The sequence below is a fragment of the Ahaetulla prasina genome, chromosome 2, assembly GCF_028640845.1.
Source record: "Ahaetulla prasina isolate Xishuangbanna chromosome 2, ASM2864084v1, whole genome shotgun sequence".
Taxonomy (NCBI): domain Eukaryota; kingdom Metazoa; phylum Chordata; class Lepidosauria; order Squamata; family Colubridae; genus Ahaetulla; species Ahaetulla prasina.
The window spans coordinates 219,652,382-219,675,028 of record NC_080540.1 but is presented as its reverse complement, the minus strand read 5'-3'; the positions used below and the strand labels follow the sequence as shown (position 1 = coordinate 219,675,028).

Sequence of the window (22,647 nt, the reverse complement as noted above, 5' to 3'; positions counted from 1 at the left end):
GAGGACTGGAAAAGAGCTGATGTAGTTCCCATCTTCAAAAAAGGGAAAAAAACAGATCCAGGAAACTACAGACCTATCAGCCTGACCTCAATACCGGGGAAGATTCTGGAAAAGATAATCAAGCAACGAATCACCGAACACCTAGAAGCAAACAAAGTAATAACCAAAAGCCAACATGGGTTTGTCAAAAACAGATCATGCCAGACTAATCTTATCGCATTCTTTGACAAAATGACAAAATTAGTAGACCAGAGGAATGCTGTCGATATAATTTACTTGGACTTCAGTAAGCATTTGATAAAGTAGACCATAACCTACTACTAGATAAAGTAGAGAAATGTGGGTTAGACAGCACCACCACCAGATGGATTCGTAACTGGCTGACCAACTACACTCAACTTGGTATGGCAAATAAATTTTGACATGGAATGTTAATGGTTTGAATTCAGCACAGAAAAGAAGAAAAATATTTCATTATTTGAAACAATTTAAAAACGATGTGATATGTTTGCAAGAGACACATATAAAATTATCAGATCAGAAATATTTGATTAATTCGAAATTAGGTAAACATTTTGTTTCTTCTGCTCCGAATAAGAAAAATGGTATAGTTATATATTTGGAAAAAAAAAATCAGCTAAATTAATTGAAACGGGCATTCAAGGAAGATATATTGCTATTGAATTGATTTTAGAAGGAAAAAAGACACTTGTGATTGGCATATATGCACCTAATCAACAACAAGAAAATTTTTATAAACTGTTACATGAAAAATTGACTCTTTGGGACTATAAAACATTTATTATATTAGGGGATTGGAATGGTGTAATGGATATTAGAAAAGATAAAAGAACTCTTTCTAAGAAAATTCCTATGCATGCAAAACTGCCTAAATCTTTTTTTGATTTGATGGAAGATTTTGAGTTGAAAGATATATGGAGAAGGCAGAATTTTGATGATAGAGACTATACTTATTTTTCGGATAGGCATCAATCTTTTTCACGTATTGATTTTATATTAATTACCAATGACTTGCTTTCTAGGGTTAAGAAAACAAAGATATTTCCAAGGTGTTTAACTGATCATAGTCCGGTATGGATGGAGTTGCAATATGAAGGTGGAAGAAGATCATGGAGAATAAATGAAAATTTGTTTATTTATTTATTTATTTATTTATTAAACTTTTATACCGCCCTTCTCCCGAAGGACTCAGGGCGGTGTACAGCCAAGATAAAAAGCAATAAATATACAAAGTTAAAAATCAATTTAAAATACTTATTCAATGGTGGCCGAATTAAAACCGTCAAATTGACGAACCTAAAATACCCCATATAAAATTACAGAAGATTTAAAAATTTAAAATTAAAATTTAGAAATTTAAAAAGTCTAAAAAATCAGTCCAGTCCCGCTTGAATGAATAAGTGAGTTTTTAATTCCCGGCGAAAGGTCCGAAGGTCAGATATTTGGCGCAAACCGGGGGGAAGGTCGTTCCAGAGAGTAGGTGCTCCAACAGAGAAGGCCCTTCCCCTGGGGGCCGCCAGCCAGCATTGCTTGGCGGACGGCACCCTGAGGAGACCCTCTCTGTGGGAGCGTACGGGTCGATGGGAGGCATAGGGTAACAGCAGGCGATCCCGTAAGTACCTGGGCCCTAAGCCATGGAGCGCTTTAAAGGTGGTAACCAAAACCTTGAAGCGCACCTGAAAGACCACAGGTAGCCAGTGCAGACTGCGCAGGAGTGGAGTTACCCGGGAGCAACGTGGTGCTCCCTCAATCACCCGCGCAGCTGCATTCTGGACTAGCTGAAGTCTCCGAGTGCACTTCAGGGGTAGCCCCATGTAGAGAGCATTGCAATAATCCAGGCGAGAAGTGACGAGAGCATGAGTGACCGTGCATAAGGCATCCCGGTCCAGAAAAGGGCGCAACTGGCGAACCAGGCGAACCTGGTAAAAAGCTCTCCTGGAGACGGCCGCCACATGGTCTTCAAACGACAGCCGTCCATCCAGGAGAACGCCCAAGTTGCGCACCCCTTCGTCGGGGCCAATGACTCACCCCAACAGCCGGCTGGGGTTGCAGCTGACTGTACCGAGATGCCGGCATCCACAGCCACTCCGTCTTGGATGGATTGAGCTTGAGTCTGTTTCTCCCCATCCAGACCTGCACGGCCTCAGACAACGGGACAGCACTCGACAGCTTCGCTGGGGTGGCCTGGGGTGGAAAAGTACAGCTGAGTATCATCAGCGTACAGATGATAGCTCACCCCAAAGCCACTGATGACCTCGCCCAACGGCTTCATATAGATGTTGAACAGGAGAGGCGAGAGAATCGACCCCTGAGGCACCCCACAAGTGAGGTGCCTCGCGGTCGATCTCTGCCCTCCTGTCAACACCGTCTGCGACCGGTCAGAGAGGTAGGAGGAGAACCACCGATAAACGGTGCCTCCCACTCCCAACCCCTCCAATCGGCGCAGCAAGATACCATGGTCGATGGTATCAAAAGCCAATGAGAGATCTAACAGGACCAAGGCAGAGGAGCAACCCCTGTCCCTGGCTCTCCAGAGGTCATCCACCAACGCGACCAAAGCTGTCTCCGTGCTATGCCCGGGCCGGAAGCCGGACTGGAACGGGTCTAGCTAGACAGCTTCCTCCAGGTACTGAGGAAACTGCCACGCCACCACACTCTCTACAACCTTCGCAATAAAGCGAAGGTTGGAGACTGGACGGTAATTACCCAAAATAGCTGGGTCCAGGGAAGGCTTCTTGAGGAGGGGTCTCACCACCGCCTCTTTCAAGGTGGCGGGGAAGATCCCCTCCATCAAAGAAGCATTTATAATCCCCTGGAGCCAGCCTCGTGTCACCTCCTGAGTGGCCAGCACCAGCCAGGAGGGGCACGGGTCCAGTAAACATGTAGTGGCATGCAGCTTCCCCAGCAGCCTGTCCACGCCTCGGAGTCACAGAATCGAACTCATCCCAAACGGTATCAACAAGACGCGCCTCAGTCATCTCATCCGGATCATCGCAATCTTGGTCCAAGCTATCTGAGCAATTAGCTGAAGACCCTCACTCTTGACTTGGCTCCTCCCACAGCTTCAGTAGTTTTTAAATCATGTGGATTATATACCAATAATTGTTGTTTCCTCTGAATTTCCTCTTCTAAATCCCTACGCTGTTTTTGTAGTTTTCTCCTCTGTCTACTATTAATATATATCAAATTTCCTCTCATAAAGGCCTTGCTCGCGTCCCACACCATTTCTATCGAAGTTCCCTTTCCCAAATTATAATCAAAAAATTCATTTGTTTTTTACATTGATTTACATTATCCTCATATCTAAACAAATTTTCATTTATTCTCCATGATCTTCTTCCACCTTCATATTGCAACTCCATCCAATATACACCTTGGAAATATCTTTGTTTTCCTAACCCTAGAAAGCAAGTCATTGGTAATTAATATAAAATCAATACGTGAAAAAGATTGATGCCTGTCCGAAAAATAAGTATAATCTCTATCATCAAAATTCTGCCTTCTCCATATATCTTTCAACTCAAAATCTTCCATCAAATCAAAAAAAGATTTAGGCAATTTTGCATGCATAGGAATTTTCTTAGAAAGAGTTCTTTTATCTCTTCTAGTGTCCATTACACCATTCCAATCCCCTAATATAATAAATGTTTTATAGTCCCAAAAAGTCAATTTTTCATGTAACAGTTTATAAAATTTTCTTGTTGTTGATTAGGTGCATATATGCCAATCACAAGTGTCTTTTTCCTTCTAAAATCAATTCAATAGCAATATATCTTCCTTGAATATCCGTTTCAATTAATTTACTTGATATATTTTTCTTCTTTTCTGTGCTGAATTTAAACCATTAACATTCCATGTCAAAATTTATTTGCCATCTCTGGCCTCTTGAAGCTTCTGAGCAATTAGCTGAAGACCCTCACTCTTGACTTGGCTCCTCCCACAGCTTCAGTAGTTTTTAAATCATGTGGATTATATACCAATAATTGTTGTTTCCTCTGAATTTCCTCTTCTAAATCCCTACGCTGTTTTGTAGTTTTCTCCTCTGTCTACTATTAATATATATCAAATTTCCTCTCATAAAGGCCTTGCTCGCGTTCCCACACCATTTCTATCCAAGTTCCCTTTCCCAAATTATAATCAAAAAATTCATTTGTTTTTTACATTGATTTACATTATCCTCATATCTAAACAAATTTTCATTTATTCTCCATGATCTTCTTCCACCTTCATATTGCAACTCCATCCAATATACACCTTGGAAATATCTTTGTTTTCCTAACCCTAGAAAGCAAGTCATTGGTAATTAATATAAAATCAATACGTGAAAAAGATTGATGCCTGTCCGAAAAATAAGTATAATCTCTATCATCAAAATTCTGCCTTCTCCATATATCTTTCAACTCAAAATCTTCCATCAAATCAAAAAAAGATTTAGGCAATTTTGCATGCATAGGAATTTTCTTAGAAAGAGTTCTTTTATCTCTTCTAGTGTCCATTACACCATTCCAATCCCCTAATATAATAAATGTTTTATAGTCCCAAAAAGTCAATTTTTCATGTAACAGTTTATAAAAATTTTCTTGTTGTTGATTAGGTGCATATATGCCAATCACAAGTGTCTTTTTTCCTTCTAAAATCAATTCAATAGCAATATATCTTCCTTGAATATCCGTTTCAATTAATTTACTTGATATATTTTTCTTCAAATATATAACTATACCATTTTCTTATTCGAGCAGAAGAAACAAAATGTTTACCTAATTTGAATTAATCAAATATTTCTGATCTGATAATTTTATATGTGTCTCTTGCAAACATATCACATCATTTTAAATTGTTTCAAATAATGGAATATTTTTCTTCTTTTCTGTGCTGAATTTAAACCATTAACATTCCATGTCAAAATTTATTTGCCATCTCTGGCCTCTTGAAGCTTCTGAGCAATTAGCTGAAGACCCTCACTCTTGACTTGGCTCCTCCCACAGCTTCAGTAGTAGAATCCGTTCCTGTCTTTGAAGTCGTTCCTCCATCTCCTTACGCCTAATAGCTCCCTTGTCACTCTTTGTTCTTGAGATTGTTCTTGAGGTACTGATATCACAGGTGCAGTTTCAGCTTCCCCACTCTGTTTCTCTTGAAGACTTTTATCCACTGTTTCTACATCCACTTTCAATACATTAAAAAGAAAATCTTTTGCTTTCAATTCAGTATCAATTCGATATCTCCTGCCTTGAAAAAATACTGTTAAACCAATTGGAACCTCCCATCTATATTGAATCTGATGCTTCTTAAGCTCTTGTGTAAAAACCTAAAATCCTTCTATCCTTTAACATTTTAGCAGGATCTCTTTCAAAACCAACACCTCCTGTTCTGCTATTTGCAATTTCTTTTGGTATGTAGCTTGCAAAATCTGATTTCTTATTGTAGAAGTTAAAAAGTAAATTACAATATCTCTTGGAAGCTTTTTCTGCCTCGCTACCCAAGAATTAACCCTATATGCCTTATCAATTTGAAAATCAACTTCTCGAGGGTCCATGCCTAACATTTCAGCTAAGGCTTCTGATATAACTTTTTTAAGATCTTCTTCCTTCCGGTCTTGAAGACCCTAATTCTCAAAGCCTTCTCCAACGCTCTATATTGCAATACCACCACATGATCCTCATTTTATCCACTTTATTTTGAAGCTCTCCAACTTTATTATCCAAATACTGATTTGCTTGACTAATTACTTCCACTTTATCCTCCATTACTTCCAAATTTTTTGCCAAACCTTGAAAAACCATCAATAAATCTTCTCTAATTTTTTTATTAGTCTCTTTAATTTCTTCCCTAAGTTGATCCTTCACACCATGAATATTATTCATAATTTCTTTAAATCGCTCTTCAGAAACTCTATTCTGTTCCTTTAATATATCTTCTAAATTAGTTTCAGACCCCCTTCTCGTCATGGGAACTTTTGGTGGCTTAGAAGCCATTTTAATTTAAGTAAAGTCTCTAATTAGAATTATAAAATCTCAAAGTCTCAAAAAGTCTCCAATTAAAGTTGTAAAATAAAAACTTTCACCTTGCCTCCTCTGGAAAGCTTCTATTCAGCTAAAATCCACAAAGACGAACTTCACTTTCTCTCACAAGCAGCCTCCAATCCACTTCCTCTCAGACGCCATTTCTTCCTTCACTAAGTTCAAGTGAGAAAAAGTTTTCCCCTTTTAAAAAGGAGTAGAAGTCAGCTCTCTTCTTGCTTCCCCAGTAATCGATCACTTGTATTTGTCCCGTCTGCTTTAAGTTATTCAAAACGGAATCAATTGAGCAGAGGTGGGCGTGTTCCTCTTGTCCTGCTTAATTAACAGGATCGAGCCGAGTCTGGAGTGAGGCTGGGTTATGCAGGCAGCCCTCCGAGACTCTGCATAAGAAAGCAGAGCCCCTGGGGCAATCTTCTGCTCTCCAGCCGCTCTGGCTAATCTCTTTCACCCAGAGAAAAGCTTTGAAGCTGGCTAACAGCCGTTCTCCTGCTGTTTCACCAGCTTTTACAGAATCTCAGTTCGGGACGCCATTCCAGGCGTCCTCCTCGGGGAAAACGAAACCACCGGAAGTCAATAAATCAGGGAGGTGGTTGGCTTATATGTTAAGGAAAAGACAGAAAGCACGTACTATTGAAGGAATTGAATACAAGGGTAAAGTGCGATTTCAACAGGATAAAATTAAAAAAGCTTTCTTGGAATATTATACAAATTTATATGCCAGAGATACAATATTGAATATGGATATTGATAAATATTTGAAAGAATATAAAGTTAAAGGTTTAACTAATGAACAAAGGGAAGAGTTGAATCGGCCTATAACTTCTGAGGAAATTATCTTGGTAATAAAGCAATTAAAAATAGGGAAATCCCCAGGCACAGATGGACTTACAGCAATATATTATAAAAAGTTACAGGATGAGATAGTTGGTCCACTTATGGAGTTATTTAATCAGATATTGATGGGAGGAGGAGTACCACCATCATGGAGGACTACTTTTATTTCATTGATACCAAAAGAGGATCAGGATTGTACTAAGCCTGGGAATTATAGACCGATTTCACTCTTGAATAATGATTATAAGATTTTTGCAAAAATAATGGCAAATAGGTTAATGGAAATTGTACAACAAAGGATTCACACTGACCAGTCTGGTTTCATAAAAGGGAGACAAATGAGGAATAATGTTAGGCAGATAGTGAATTTATTGGAATATTTGGAAAAGAAAAATCAGATTCCGGCAGCGTTTATATTCTTGGATGCAGAGAAAGCTTTTGATCGTTTGCATTGGGAATTTTTATTTAAATTATCAGACAAAATGCAATTTGGAAATGGTTTTACACGAATACTTAGGGCAATTTATGGAGAGCAAACAGCTCAGATAATAATTAATGGTAGTTTGACAGATAGTTTTAAAATTGCGAAAGGAACAAGGCAGGGGTGTCCTTTATCACCTTTATTGTTTATTTTATCTTTGGAACCTTTATTGGATAAGATAAGAGAGTTAAGGAGATAGAGGGTATTAGAATTAGAAGATATGAATATAAAGTCAGAGCATTTGCAGATGATTTGGTTGTTATGTTGACTCAGCCTATAAATTCGAGTGTATATTTGTTGGAAGTAATTAATCAATATGGAAGGGTCTCAGGGTTTAAAGTGAATCAAAATAAAACAAAAGTGTTAACCAAAAATATGATTAAGAACCAGAAAGAAAAACTAGAGGAAATAACAGGTTTTGAAATTGTAAAAAAGGTTAAATATTTAGGAGTCTTTCTTACTTCATCAAATGGAAAATTGTATAAGAATAATTATGATGTGTTATGGAAAAAAATTCAGAAGGAAATGAATACTTGGAAAAAATTACAATTATCTTTGTTAGGGAGAATAGCAGCTATAAAAATGAATGTTTTGCCTAAATTCTTGTTCTTGTTTCAGATGATACCAATAATTAAGAAAGATAAAAATTTGGATGAATGGCAGATTGGAATTAATACATTTATATGGGAAGGGAAAAAAGCGAGAGTCAAAATGAAAATAATGCAAGATACACGGGAAAGAGGAGGATTAAAAATGCCTAATTTAAAACTGTATTATGAAGCAGTTGTTCTTTCGGTAATAAGTGATTGGTTTAATTTGACGGAGGAAAGGATTTTGAATATAGAAGGTTATGATTTATTATATGGTTGGCATGCATATTTATTGTATGATAAGAAAGTAGATAAAGCTTTTAAGAATCATGTGTTGAGAATTTCTCTTCTGTGTCTGGAAAAATATTATTATAAGTTAAATTATAAAATTCCTATATGGGTATGTCCTCGCACGCAGTAGAGAATATAAATATAGAACAGGAACAAGAAATGATTACTTATAAAGATCTTTTATACAATGAGAGGGAAATTTACAACTAAAATCTTTGGATACATTAAAAGAAGAAGGAGGAATTATACTTGGTTTCATTATGGACAGTTAAAGGCTAGATGAAAAGAAGATCAGAAAATTGGTATCATTCAAAATGAAGAAAATTTGGTTAAACAAATTAGAAATCAAACTCAGGGGCATATAAAGAGATTGTATACTGTGTTGATAGAAATAGATTCTGAAAGAGATTTAATAAAGGATTGTATGATAAAATGGGCACAGAATATTCAAGAACCAATAATGTTGGAAACATGGGAAAAATTTGGGTTAGAAATGTTAAATTTACGCAAGCGCAGAATTTAAGGAAAATTTTATAAGATGTTTTATAGATGGCATTTAGATCCTAAGAAAATTATCATGTATGTATCCAGATATGCAAGCGAAATGTTGGAGATGTAATTGTGATGATGCTACATATTTTCATGTATGGTGGACTTGTAAGAAAATTAAGTCTTTCTGGATAAGAATCTGGTGGATTATGCAGAATGTTCTGAAGAAGAAGATAAAGTTCCTACCGCAATTTTTCCTTTTGGGAATAACAACGGACTGTACAGTGATTGAGACTAAGTTGATTTTGAACTTAATAACAGCAGCACGACTGTTGATTGGACAATATTGGAAGAAAAAAGAATTACCCACAATAGAAGAATGGATATTGAAAGTTTCCAATTTGGCTGAGATGGCTAAAATCTCAGCCTTCTTGAAAGACAGTACTCAAGAAAAATATTTAAATGAATGGAAGAACTGGATTGATTATATTCAAAATAGATATCAGATTAAGAAATTTCGGATTGCTTTTGAATGAAGGATGTTATTTTGATTTTAATGGAAGAAGTCAGGTTATGTGAGAGAAAGATTATAATTGTGTTAGATTTTAAAATTTAATGTATGACTGTTTTGTTTAAGGAACTATACCTTGTGTTTGCTCCGGGAAGTCCGGGGGAGGGGTTTAGGAGGGAGGGAAGGGGAAAAAATTTAATTGTTGTAAAACTTTTTCAATAAAAAAAAGAAAACCACTAGCGGAAATTTTCAGTAGTTCGGAGAATTGGTAAATACCACCTCTAGCTGGCCCCACCCCCATCTATTCTCTGCCGAGTCCCAGTTGATTGAGAGGAAATGGGGATTTTGCAGTAACCTTCCCCTGCCACACCCACCAAACCATGCCATGCCACGCCCACCAAGCCACACCCACAGAACCAGTAATAAAACACTTTGAAACCCACCACTATTGTGAGTCTATAGTAATTGAAATGATACAATCTTTGTTGCCCAGATTACCCCAGCTGGATGAAAGAAATAATGACATATATGGACATATATGTTCATATAACTTCAGTTCTTTATTTTTAACATTGCCTGGGTTTTTTATTAAATATAGAAAAACCAAAAATTTCAGTGTATATAAACAGTGTGTTGTCTGAGTATAGTTAGTTTGAGCAATAATCATCATCTTAATAACAGTAGCATTCATAACTTAATAATAATCATATAGTAACAATGATGTCTCATCGTAACATTGATAATAAACATATAATGACAATATTGCTTACTTATCCATTTGGTAAACCATTTTTACAAAATTATTCTCTTGTATGTTTTGAAATCTAACTTCTGTTTCTGCTCGTTAACCGTTGATAGAACAAATCCCATGTTAAGAAATATTCAGTGTCTTCCTTGTCTTTAATTTTAAGTGTTAATATGTCCATTTCTGCACATTCTAGTTCTTTTTTATTGCATTCTCTTCTGTAGGGTTCTCTATGCTCTTCCAGTGTTGTCCAAATACAATTCTAGCTGCTGTTAATGCATGTAGTATTAAGTACTACAATATTGCCTATTTTGAAGACACTGAAAAGCATTTTATTCTTATTTAGCATAATTACTTTCTGTTTGATTCCTGTGTATAAAGAAAGCAATTAGAGTATGAAAATTATAATAGTTTGTATGACTATGATAGCTAAGTCACTCATGCCTTACTTACCTCTGTCCTGGATTAATGTGGAACAATGCACTATATACATTGAGTTTCCCTTAAAGAGCACTTGGAAGCCAAATCTGATCCAGAACGTCATAGCACAAATAATTATGGTGAACCTTGTTACAATTATGTAATATTGCTTTCTGAGCAGCACTGGTTGCCAGTGAGCCTCTGTGTGCAATTCAGGGGACTGGTGGTACTTATGAAATCCTTCATTCTCTGGGTTTGGTTATCATCCACCTCCTTCTCCTTTCTGATACCTGTACTTGTCTGCCATACTACTGTATCTACTTTATGAAAATGCAGCCCATCCCCTCCATCTCGTTGTTTTAAGAAGGTCCTAAAGACCTGGTTGGGACACGGTGGTTCAATGGCTAAGCTTGTCAATCAAAAGGTCGGCAGTTCAGCGGTTTGAATTCCTAGTGCCGCATAACGGGATGAGCTCCTGTTACTTGTCCCAGCTTCTGCCAACCTAGCAGTTGAAAAGCACGTAAAATATTCAATAAGTTAACTAGAATAATAATTACTGGTATTATTCCAGGTTCTGTCAATTATAACCATAGGAGATGGATTCCCATCTAGGTTTAAATAGGTTTAAATAATGGCTCAGTGGCTAAGACACTGAGCTTGTTGATCGAAAGGTCGGCAGTTCAGTGGTTCGAATCCCTAGTGCTGCGTAATGGAGTGAGCTCCCATTACTTGTCCCAGCTTCTGCCAACCTAGCAGTTCAAAAGCACGTAAAAAAATGCAAGTAGAAAAATAGGGACCACCTTTGTTGGGAAGGTAACAGCGTTCCTTGCGCCTTTGGAGTTTAGTCATGCCAGCTACATGACCACGGAGATGTCTTCAGACAGCGCTGGCTCTTCGGCTTTGAAATGGAAATGAGCACTACCCCCTAGAGTCGGAATACTAGCACATATGTGCGAGGGGAACCTTTACCTTTACTTTTAAAGACCTGATTCTTTCCCCCAGATGCTGGCCTAGTTGTAGCCATATGAGTTGTCTGTCTGCCTTCCTCTGTTATTATACAGGTAGCCCTCGACTTACAATCATTTAGTGATTGTTCAGTTGCAACAGCACTGAAAAAAAGTGACTGATGACTATTTTTCATACTTATGACCTTTGTAGCAGCCTCATGATCATGTGATCAAAATTCAGATGCTTGGAACTGGTTCATACTTATGACCGTTGCTGTATCCCAAGGTCATGTGATCACCTTTTGCAAACTTTTGATGAGCAAAATCAAAGGGGAAGCCAGATTCACTTAACAACCGTGTTACTAACTTATCAACTGCAGTGATTAACTGTGGCAAGAAAGGTAGTAAAATGGGACAAAACTCCCTTAAAAAATGTCTCACAACAACAGAAATGTTGGGCTGAATTGTGGTCATAAGTTCAGGACTGTCTGTCTGTGTCTGTCTGTCTGTCTGTCTGTCTATCTATCTATCTATCTATCCATCCATTCATCCATTCATCAACCCATCTTAATCCTTCTTAGTTACCCGGAAGTCACTGGTGATTTTATTAGTCATAAAAATTGAACCAACAAATAATAAGAGTTTGACATGTTTTATCTCATTATGCTTGGCAAATGACAACAACTGCCATTGACAAATACTGTCAGCGTTGTGAGGTATTCCAGATAAAAAGGATACCTAGAAGTACCAGCTGTATTGTAAGTTTACATTAGCAGAATCTTGCAAGTTAGAAAATACTTTTCTCTCTCACTTGTCTTTGCAATCCAAGAAATTGGGGCAGGGCCCTTGTGAGATGTTTGCCACACCCACATTCCTTCTACAAACTAAGTGCCATTTGTCTGACTATTATCTAGTCCATTGGTCACTAACCGGTGGTCCGCAGACCACTGGTGGTCTGCGAGAAAATTTTGGTGGTCTGCAGAGAAATCTATATATTTGTCTCACGGAGCCCGGCTGAAGTTTCCCGTGCCACTCGCGCTTCAGCGCTTTGACTCCCAGGGACAGGATGGGGTCCTTCAGGCAGTTAGCTTGGCAGCCTGTTACCAGAGAGAAGCTTCCAGGGTCAACTCTAGCTTTGCTGTCCATTGCATCTAGAAATCTCAAATACAGCCAAGAATGAACATTTCTCTTGTAGCCAGCCCAGATGCTAGATCGGCCTCTTGCAAATTCTCATCTCTCGATGAGCCCTTGCTGAAGTGGCATGGGAAACTTTGGCCAGGCTCCTCGAGAGATGAGAGTTTGCAAGGGCCGATCTAGTGTCCACAATGGATAGCAAAGCTAGGGTTGACTCCAGTTGTTTCTCCCTGCTGTAGTACTTCCTGGATATGGTTTACCGCTCCAAGCCCCAAGCGGCAGGAGATGAGGGCTCCCTTGGTGCCACCAGCTGGTGCAAATATACCGCGGCAAAGGCGGAATGCTGATGCAGTGCAAATGCAAGTAGCACTTTGCTCCCGTACCTTCCAGCCATTGCCACTGCCACTTTGACCTGCTTGGGCCTCTCCCCACCCCAGCAACAGCACCATTACCTCATTCAGGCGGCGAGGGCTGCGCTTCTTTTTGCACGTTAAACCACCTGCAAAGTTGCACATTGCACATGCCACCCCCTGTGGCAGAGATTTCCAGCCCCAGCAGCCCTAGGAGAATGCACCCGGATGGAAGAGCTGCTCTGTGATGACCAAAGGGCCAGTCCTGGGACTACTACAGCTCTGGAATATGGGACCGACTTTCCCACCAACTTCAGTAAGCCACCATCAGTCTGCCCGTCTTCGTTTTCCTTCACTCAGATTAACCAAGCTTCTTGAGACAAGGAACACAAAAGAGGTTTCCAAGCTGTGTGCCTGGACCAGGCGCTTTCTCTCGGGCCTCTCACCCAGAGGCCTTGCAGAAGCAGACAGGTATACCCGAAAGACGGCTGAGCCTCCCCCCTCCAATGGTCCGTGGGATTTAAAATTATGCATTTGGTGGTCCCTGAGGTCCAAAAGGTTGGAGACCCCTGGTCTAATCTGTAGAGTTTCCATCAAGGTAATTCCCACAAGCCATTGTAAAAACCAATCAATTGGTTAAGAACTGAATGCTTCTCCAATGCAAGAGAAATTTGCAAGTCAGTTTGACTAGAATTAAAGGGACGTATTAGTTGGATTTCCATCACATGCTATGGAAAGCTTCTTTTAAGCACTGTTAAAAGTAGCCATACACTATTCAGTTACAAATGCAACACAAAACATGGTTTATTTTTTTTAAGTCTGCAATTAAAAAAAAGAAAAAGAAATAAGGATGATGGTTTATGATCAGTGAAAAAAAAATTGTTCGCCGCAACCATGATGATATGTAATGTGGCATAAATATCTAAACATATGGCTATAATTTGGATGTCAGTATACATTTAAAAAAATATAAATATATAGATAGTACATTTTCTTCAAATTGAGTAAACAAGCAGTTAGATTGTAGGGAACAATGTCCCCAGGCATCTCCAAAGGATCTGATTAAATGGGTTCATTTGCGGAAACACAACTAAATTCACTGCCTCTCTTAGTGTGACATTGTTTGGGCCAAAGAAAGAAAAAAATCTAGCCTAACTTGTGTAATTTTCATCAGAAAACTGAAACTTAAAGAAATGTAAGTAATGAGTAAATATACAACGTTATTGGTAGGTATTATGATAGACTGCGAAGCATATTCAGCAGTGTTACAGATTTTAATTTTTAATCTTGATTTTAAAAAATAGCACTTGGCAATAGCACTCAGACTTATATACTGTTTCAAGTGCCTTACAACCCTCTCAGCAATATACAGAATCAGCATATTACCCCCAACAATCTGGGTCCTCATTTTACCAATCTCTGAAGGATGGAAGGCTGAGTCAACCTTGCGCCTGGTGAGATTTTAATTGCCAAACTGCTGGCAATCGGCAGTCAGCAGAAGTAGCCTGAAGTACTGCATTCTAACTACTGCGCCACCACAGCTATAATGATAATGATAATGAAATTCAGGTAACCTAAAGGAATGCAGCCTTCAACAAACCAAAGTTTTCTCCTTTGAATACAACAGCCTTTTCCATTTTTTGAAAAATGACTTTTCTCTTTGTATGTTGGTATGATTCTATGTGACTATCAAATTGCTTGTTAATTCAGAGTGCTGGTTCAAATGTATTTTTCTCTTTCCAAGGTATTGCCCAATGAAAAATATACTTAACTATATGGTAATATTACTGTCATCACTGTTTAGCTATTTTGTGTACTCCTAGTTTGAATATAACTGGACATGAGAGATTTAGCAACTTCACAATTAATGTCACCATGCGGATTAAAAAAAATATCTGTCATGTCAATATCCAAACTTTTTAATGAATGTTTAGTGAAAGTCTATAGGTGATTGTCAGCAACTCCTGTGCCAAATTTTCTTGTAACTATTCTCTTAACTGCTTCCTGGCCCAATGAATAGGAAATAATACCACATATACCTGAAGAAGATCAAGTGGACAGATGGTTATAACATTAATAGAAGTTAGCCTATTAAAGTAAAGAGAATCTTATTTCTCTACAATAGACAAGGATAGCTAACTCTGTGGACAATTTACTATAATTAGGAAATTGTATTCTCTTCTTGATGATTGCCATGCAATTTTGCAGGCCCAAAAGTTTTAACAAGAGAACTAACTTCTGTGGAAGTGTGAAATGTGTATTTTTGCTCCCGTACAAATACATGGTGGCAAAAATGCATGTAACAAGATTCAACAGCTGGAACGATGAATTCCATGTAAATGACTGGTAAATGATAGCTGGAGATGACCTTTACTTGAGCAACTAGGAACATTCTGCTGGTTAGTATGTGATATGTGCTTTCCCCCCCCCCTTCTTGTTGATGTAGGAGCTGTGAAGGACGGAATATTAGATATAGAACATGCAGCAATGTGGTAAGTAAAGACTAATGATTTTCAAATGTTACTAAAGTAGATCTTCTGTAGTCCTGAAATTGTTTCCCTCATTCTTCATGTGTAAAGGGTTAATTGAATCTCTAAAAACCCCTTTCTATGGTATGACTCTATCACTCTGCACACTTCCCTCTCCCACATTTCTTACTTTTTGCCTATTTGTTTTTTTTTGTGGTTATTTTGTGTATGTATGAAATATGTATGTATGTAACATTTGGCACTACATTGAAGAGATACATTAGAAAGTGACTAAACAGTCTTAAGTTTATATTAGTGAAATCTGTAATCTCAAATAATGGCCATATGCAAGCATATTTATGGTCAAAATGTTATTGATTGGGTACAAGATGCATTTGCTCTCCAGGTTGACCGGTGTGTGCTTCCTTCGTTGGGAACAACTGGAGAACTGTTTGGGTAAATAAGGCTGCCTGTGGCTTTGTGGGTTGTGTTCCAGCTGCGAGGCACTTTAGCTTCACCAGGACATTGAGGAGGCCAACGAGATTAATTCACGCCAGTCATGATAAACACCATGGTTCTGCAGAAGAGAAATGAAAGACACATTGTCACAGCTGATGGGATTTAAATTGTTGCTTGGGGTTAGTTCGTTGTTGCTGGATCACCCTGCTGGGAAGCTGGGATTACACCTTAATTGAAGCTCTTGTTTATAGGCTCTTTGCCAACTCTTGCCTCTTTTTTTCTCATGTTTAATGTTCTTGGAGTAGGTCTTATCTTATGGCTATAATACTAAAAACATTTATCTGCAAAATAAAGATTCACAGATAACTCTCCCAAATGTCAGAAGCATGCAAGAATCCTAGAGGACTGCCTTCAAATTTATCTTCAATACCAGAACAACATAGAGACAAGCTGGCCTATACTTTTTGTCCAGGTTTTAAGGCTTTAGAGACCCACAGTTAATCAAACCAAGGAAACAAACAAAAAAAGATATAAATTGCCCTAAAATTATACCAATGAAATTAAAAATGTCTATTTCCACATAGGATTAAAAATAACAGGACAATTGTCCCAGAAGTGCTTTTCCAGAAGGCAACTGGATTTTCTTGGCTTTTTCTTTGAAAATGTTTTGCTTCTCATCCAAGAAGCTTCTTCAGTTCTGAATTCTTGAATGAGAAGCAAAATCTTTTCAAGGGAAAAGCCAAGAAAGTCCAGCTGCCTTTTGGAAAAGCACCTTTGGGACAACCATGACCTGAATGATTGAGAATCTCCATAGACAACAGGACAATTGAAATTCAAAATTACTTCATTCAAAATGCAAATTTGGAATATACTTGATATGCAGCAGTATTTCCATAGCAGCTGCCATTCTATTAACCATTTCTTCAATAGTTCTTATTATTACCTGACTATGGAAGAATCTATTATGCAAAGTTGCCCTAGAACTAACCAGTCAAATTGTTGCTGCTTAATGGTTATTAGTACTCGAAGTATACTCAAGTAACATGAATGAAGCCTATTGTCCATAAATTGGACTGTCTATCTATTTTTTTCCAAAGTTGCTTCACAGTACAGATATTGATTTATTAGGCCCTAAATCAGTTGTGGGCTGCTGCCGGTTGTAACAACTGGTTCGCCCAGCATCGAAAATGTGAGAGCGTGCGCGTGCACGCTCACTTTGCTCACACGCACGCCTTCCACACATGCGCACAGCTTCAAAAACACGGCGATCTAGGATGGGATTGCGCAGGTCGCAACTACCGGTTCTCCCAAACTGGTCCGAACCAGCAGCAGCCCATCTCTGCCCTAAATGTATTGTGGGGTCACATGTTCCTTTTTTTCCTCTGAAATCTCTGCAGGAGGGTTCACTTTGGAACAAAAACTCTTTTTGTGGCACCCTCATTATGAAGCCTCCAGAAATTATGCTTTGTCCATTGTTTTAAAAATGCCTATTTACCTCAGCTTCCAGATCTTTTTGAGGTGGTTTGAGGAAAGCTTTGAGTTTCCTATTTTGTTGCGTATTTCATGACTGTATTTTAGGAATAACTGAACCTGAGTATTATGTAGATTCTAAGTATTGCTCTCTATTGCTTGCCCTACATCTTCTGCTTTCATCTGTAAACACTCTAGTATTAAAAACAGTCTATAAAAAGATAGATTCTATGCCCCTGGACTAAGTGAGAAATACTGAGCAGAATTTGCAGCTTTATATCCTCCTTTTTGTTTTGTTTTGTTTTGTTTTGTTTTTGTTTTTTTAAATATGTTAACAATACATAATTGCGCACGCTATTTTAAAAAATATTTATTTTACAAATCATAAATTAAAATATACTAAATAATCTATTTGTTAATCATTAGGCAGTCCCAAATAATTTCTCATTTATAAGCTTATTTAATTAAAGCTTGATTTTAGGGGATTACTATGATACCTAAAGCATAGCCCAAGCTGCTGTTCTAGATCATTCTTCTAAGCAGCAATGGTGGAGTAAAGAGAAACAAATCTGTAGCGAAATTGACCCATAGTTGATATAACAAAGTATACATATAGATTTATACACATGGTTCATTGTGTGCTAAAACAAAAACTTGAGAACAGCAATCCCAGCAGTGACACCGCTAAACATAAACCATCCCCTTTTTGCTAAATAAGAACTTTCTGAGTTTATTGTTTATTTGTACATACTAGAAGTATGTTTTTTAACTGGAGGAGAAGGAAAAATAAAATATCTAGAAATGTTATTTGGAGGGAGTTGGCTGTGGCAATGAGACCTCATGCATTATCTTAAGCAATCCCTTATTGTATCAACTTTTGAAATAGACTGCATGGACGAAGGGAACATAGAAGGACAGGTGAGATCAAGAGGACATCAAGGTTTAATTTTGAGCCAATTTATATAATGCCTATACGGAGACACCAACAAACTGGTATAAGTTCTGCTCCTTTCTGTAGACTGTGAAGCTAGTCCTGTTCTTTATCTTCTGCTGTCCCACAAGCTTATTCCCCAAAGGATTATTTTGATTAATTGGCAAGAAGGCAAGGCAGGAACTTTTCGGTGGTGGCTAAGTGGACATCAACTGATGAAAGAATGGTTGCAGCCTAGTAAAAGTGGTGATATACTCTTCAGCCCTTCCCCTATTTTCCTGGTTTTTTCAAAAAAGTATTTTTTTGGGGGGGCAAAACGTTAATCAGGAACAAGATAGACACTTGGTTCCTTCTACGTGGGAGGTGCCCTAATTAAACATTGCCATGCCAATGCCTCCTGGGTAGTGCCTCTTAAAATCCTGGCAACTAAGGCAGCAATTACAGTAACTAAGGCTTGTTTATTTTACTAGAGCTGCATCTTGGGGGTTTATTTTTGTCTGCCAAGAGATAATTCAATGCACCATTTTTTTTTCTCTCTCTCTCAAAAAAAAAGTGCATTAAGAGTCTTATCGAGGTTGCCGTATTCTTGGAGGCCATTACTGGACATTCAAGCCAGTAGCAAATCTTTTCTTAAGGTAGTCACAACAAGTTTCAACTTGTAGATCTGTGCCTGCTTACCTGATCTTTGGTATCTGTTGGCACTGTCATTAGACAGTGTCATCACTAGTGACAGGTATTGCATTCAATTGACCTGATCCATCTGAGCAGAGGTTACATACTCTCCTGCTTTCTTTCTCTTCTCTTAGCAAAATAATCACGGTTATGGTTAGGCCTAAGGAAATCCTAGTGGTAGCATCCCCATTCTAAAATAATTTGGATTCATTATAACTTGGAGACTGGATAGATAGCACTTCAGATAGACCTACCATAAGTGCATTTTTCCATCTACAGAATAGTTCTCAACAGGCCTTATTCATTGCAGTAACTTTGAATGTATCTCATCATCATGTTTGTTACAGTTAGTCCACCTTTCTTCCGGAAGGTCAAGAGAGTGTAGGGAACACACTTTTACCAGACTTATCCTCACAGCCTCAACCATAGGTTGTTGGTTGGGCTGAGCATGATCGTAAGTGTCCCAAACTCACCTAGCGAGCTTTCATGGCTAATGTGACTTCTCTCCATGTTCCTACTGCAGTTTCTTAACTGGAAATGAAGTTTTCCCACAAAGCTGATAAAAGAACCAAAGTAATATATGTGGGGGTTTTTTTCCTAATAGACCTCTGGGAATATTTAGCATCATATTTCCCTCCCCCTCTTTTTTTTTTTTTTTTTTAAGAAAACAGTATGGGAGTCAAGCATTGGTTAGAGACGTTCTTATGGTGGAAATCCATCTTTTAGCATTTTTTCCTCCCAAAGATTCAAGGAAACATTCATTCAGCATTAAAAAAAATATTACATGTTTCCGCTCTGTGGATTTAATATATCTGCGTCTGGGAAATCTATGATCCTATGCAGTTTTTGTTTTCCATTTCCTTCCTGTCTGTATGTCTTTGAATGTGTTGATGTGAATCAAAGTGAGCCTGATCCTTGCATAAACAGTAGTATGTTTGCACTGAAATTAATGAGTAAGAAACATTATACGCTATAACTGCCTCACAAAACTGTCTTTACATTGTTTTCTATACAGAGGTTGCAGAGATAGTTCAAAATTCTTTTTTGATCACATGTGGAGAAATAGCCAAGCCTTTATAACAAAAGAGATTCCTACTCCTGTTGATGGTACCTTCATATACATTGCATATATTAAAACAACAGGAGAAGGAACTGTCAAATTGACACTAAAAGTGGGGGGACTTAAGGAAAGATACCCACGACCAGTATTCTCTGAGGGAATTTCCAAACTATCCCATTTTTGGTGTGATAAGTACACATTTGTTTCTCATTTTCTCATTTCTAGCATATGGTACACACACACAAAACTTTTCTCTTAAGGCTGATCTTATTTTCCCAGCAGTTCCATTTTGCATACAAAGGAGGTGCATCTTTTTTCTCTCATGCATTTCGGTGCTTTCACAAAGAGCAGAACTGTAAAAACCAAAGATCTAATTTGAGAAATCCAGATAAAACCGACAAAAAGCTTCGTCAGATTTCTCTTGCATTCGCTGCATTTCTCTTTTCTGAGTTGGTTATCAAATGCTTTAGGAACTTATATCCTATGATATTGCTTCATATAATATTAGAACCTTTCCTTTTTGTTTTCATTATGCATAATGAGCTTGTTAGTTTATTTTTCCACACATGGAGCTTTTATTAGTTTCCAATATTGCATTAAGAGAGCAGTCCTTCCTTCTCAAGTTTTAACTTAAAGAATTTGTTTGACTTCATTCTGTGTTAGAGTACATGGGGCCAAAGATAGTATAATGTCTCACAATGTAATGTAATGCGATGCGATGCGATGCGATGCGATGCAATGCGATACAATACAATACATATATATATATATATATGTGAAAACCACTCATGCATTAATCAGGAAATCTCCAGAACTGTAAAGCCTACAAACTTGAAATTTGCCATGTGTGTTCCTCTTGGCTTCTAGGTGCTCACTAAGAAATGATTTTTCGAAATGACCATCAGAGCATTAGTATTTCCTATATCATGATTAACACGCTCTGATGCTAAGGAGTTCTACTCTCCCTCCCCACCTGAAAAAAAAATCTGTTCCAAATGCAAAACACAAGCAGAGGAGAGGAGTTTCACTTTCAGTTTTACTTTCACAGCAGAAAGCAGCTTTAATACAGAACACTTGAGCTAAGCCACGGCCAGGCTCCTTCCTATCCCCTTCTGGCTCACACAGCAAATACTGTTTCACTTTCCAATCAGCCCTCTGATGCTAAGGAGTTCTACTCCCTCTTCCCACCTGAAAAGAAATCTGTTCCAAATGTAAAACACAAGCAGAGGACAGGAGTTTCACTTTCAGTTTTACTTTCACAGCAGCAACCAGGGGATAGGATAGGAGAGGCTTCTGTGGGGCAAGGCTGAGGGAGAGAAGGCAATAGGATAGGAGACATTTCTGTGGGGCAAGGCTGAGGGAGAGAAGGGGGATAGAGTAGGGTTCTGTGGGGCAAGGTTGAGGGAGAGAAGGGGAGAGAAGAGGCTGATAGTAATTACTCATTAATTTTCAACCTGTAAGTGTCAATTTATCAAGCCCGATCACATAATTTAGTAGCGAAGTACGGGTATCCAGCTAATCCAATCCAATATAATACAATCATACAATAATAATAATACAATACAAACCCCTCACATCCTGGACATAAATTGTTTCAACTTCTATCCTCAAAACTACACTATAGGGCACTGCACACCAGAAAAACTAGACACAAAAACAGTTTTTTCCTGAATGCCATCACTCTGCTTAACAACTAATTCCCATCAACACTGTCAGATAATTTACTAAGACTGTATTTCTATTATTCTTCTCTTCCTTACTAGTATTTATGTCTTCCCACATATTACTAGAACCATGTTTCTTATATCTCTCAATTTATATTGTTTTTATTTGTTTCCAAGTACGATTTGATAGTTTATTAGTATAGAAAGAGAATAAAATACATTCATCAAGAATAAAAAGATACAACATTTAGTGATAGTCAAGGTTACTACTAAACTATCAAATCGTACTAGGAAACAAGTAAAAACAATATAAATTGAAAGATACAAGCACATGGTTATAGTAATAAGTGGGAAGAGATAGATACTAGTAAGGAAGAGAATAATAATAATAATATAGTAAATTATTTGACGGTGTTGTGGGAATTAGTTGGGTGGTGTGGGGGGAGATGCTCTAGCTATTCTGGGATGAGGCTCTTTTGTTTGCGGTCGCACTATAGCACCATTTAGTTTCATTTACGTAACGTGAACTAAACTTATGTGTGGACGATACAAATAGTATATTTTCAGAAATTTAAATTGTCACAGGGAATTTTATGAAAACCTAATGAAAATGTTTTTAAATAATGCTATGAAAATTTTTTTAAAAGTCAATTAAATTAAAAAAAGGAAAGTCTTCAGTATTGGACAAAACCCCTACCACCCACCATGAAAGCTGGAATGCCCACTAGTGGGCGGTAGGAACCAGGTTGACTACCACTGCTCTATAGCATCATTTTGAGGGTAGACATTGAAACAATTTATGTCCAGGATGTGAGGGGTCTGTAGATATTTTCACAGCCTCTTTCTGACTCATGCAGCATACAGAAGGCAGGTTGGTACCTGCATATATGTACATCTTTTCAGAGATGTTGAAAATATCCTGATGACTTCCTGCATTTCAAAATTTAGTATTATGCTACTACTGCTAGAAAGAGCCAGCCCAGAAGTTCTTAATTTTGGTTGCAAGAAAGAGCTGTTTGTGTTCTGAATTGTGGTAGAAATCTGAGGAAGAAGAAGCCAAGCCAATCTGTCTGAAACCATTCTGCGACCCTGA

The 22,647-nt window shown here is 38.0% G+C and overlaps 1 protein-coding gene across 3 annotated transcripts in view; it reads left to right on the top strand.

Moving 5' to 3' along the window:
• The window catches only part of ADAMTSL1 (ADAMTS like 1), a 288,623-nt gene that overhangs the window by 61,117 nt on the left and 204,859 nt on the right, over positions 1-22,647 (top strand). For all 3 annotated transcript variants that reach the window (XM_058168823.1, XM_058168822.1, XM_058168821.1), the window contains exon 3: positions 15,277-15,322. In XM_058168823.1, coding sequence (XP_058024806.1) covers positions 15,277-15,322 — 46 coding nt within the window. The remainder of the gene's footprint in view (positions 1-15,276; positions 15,323-22,647) is intronic.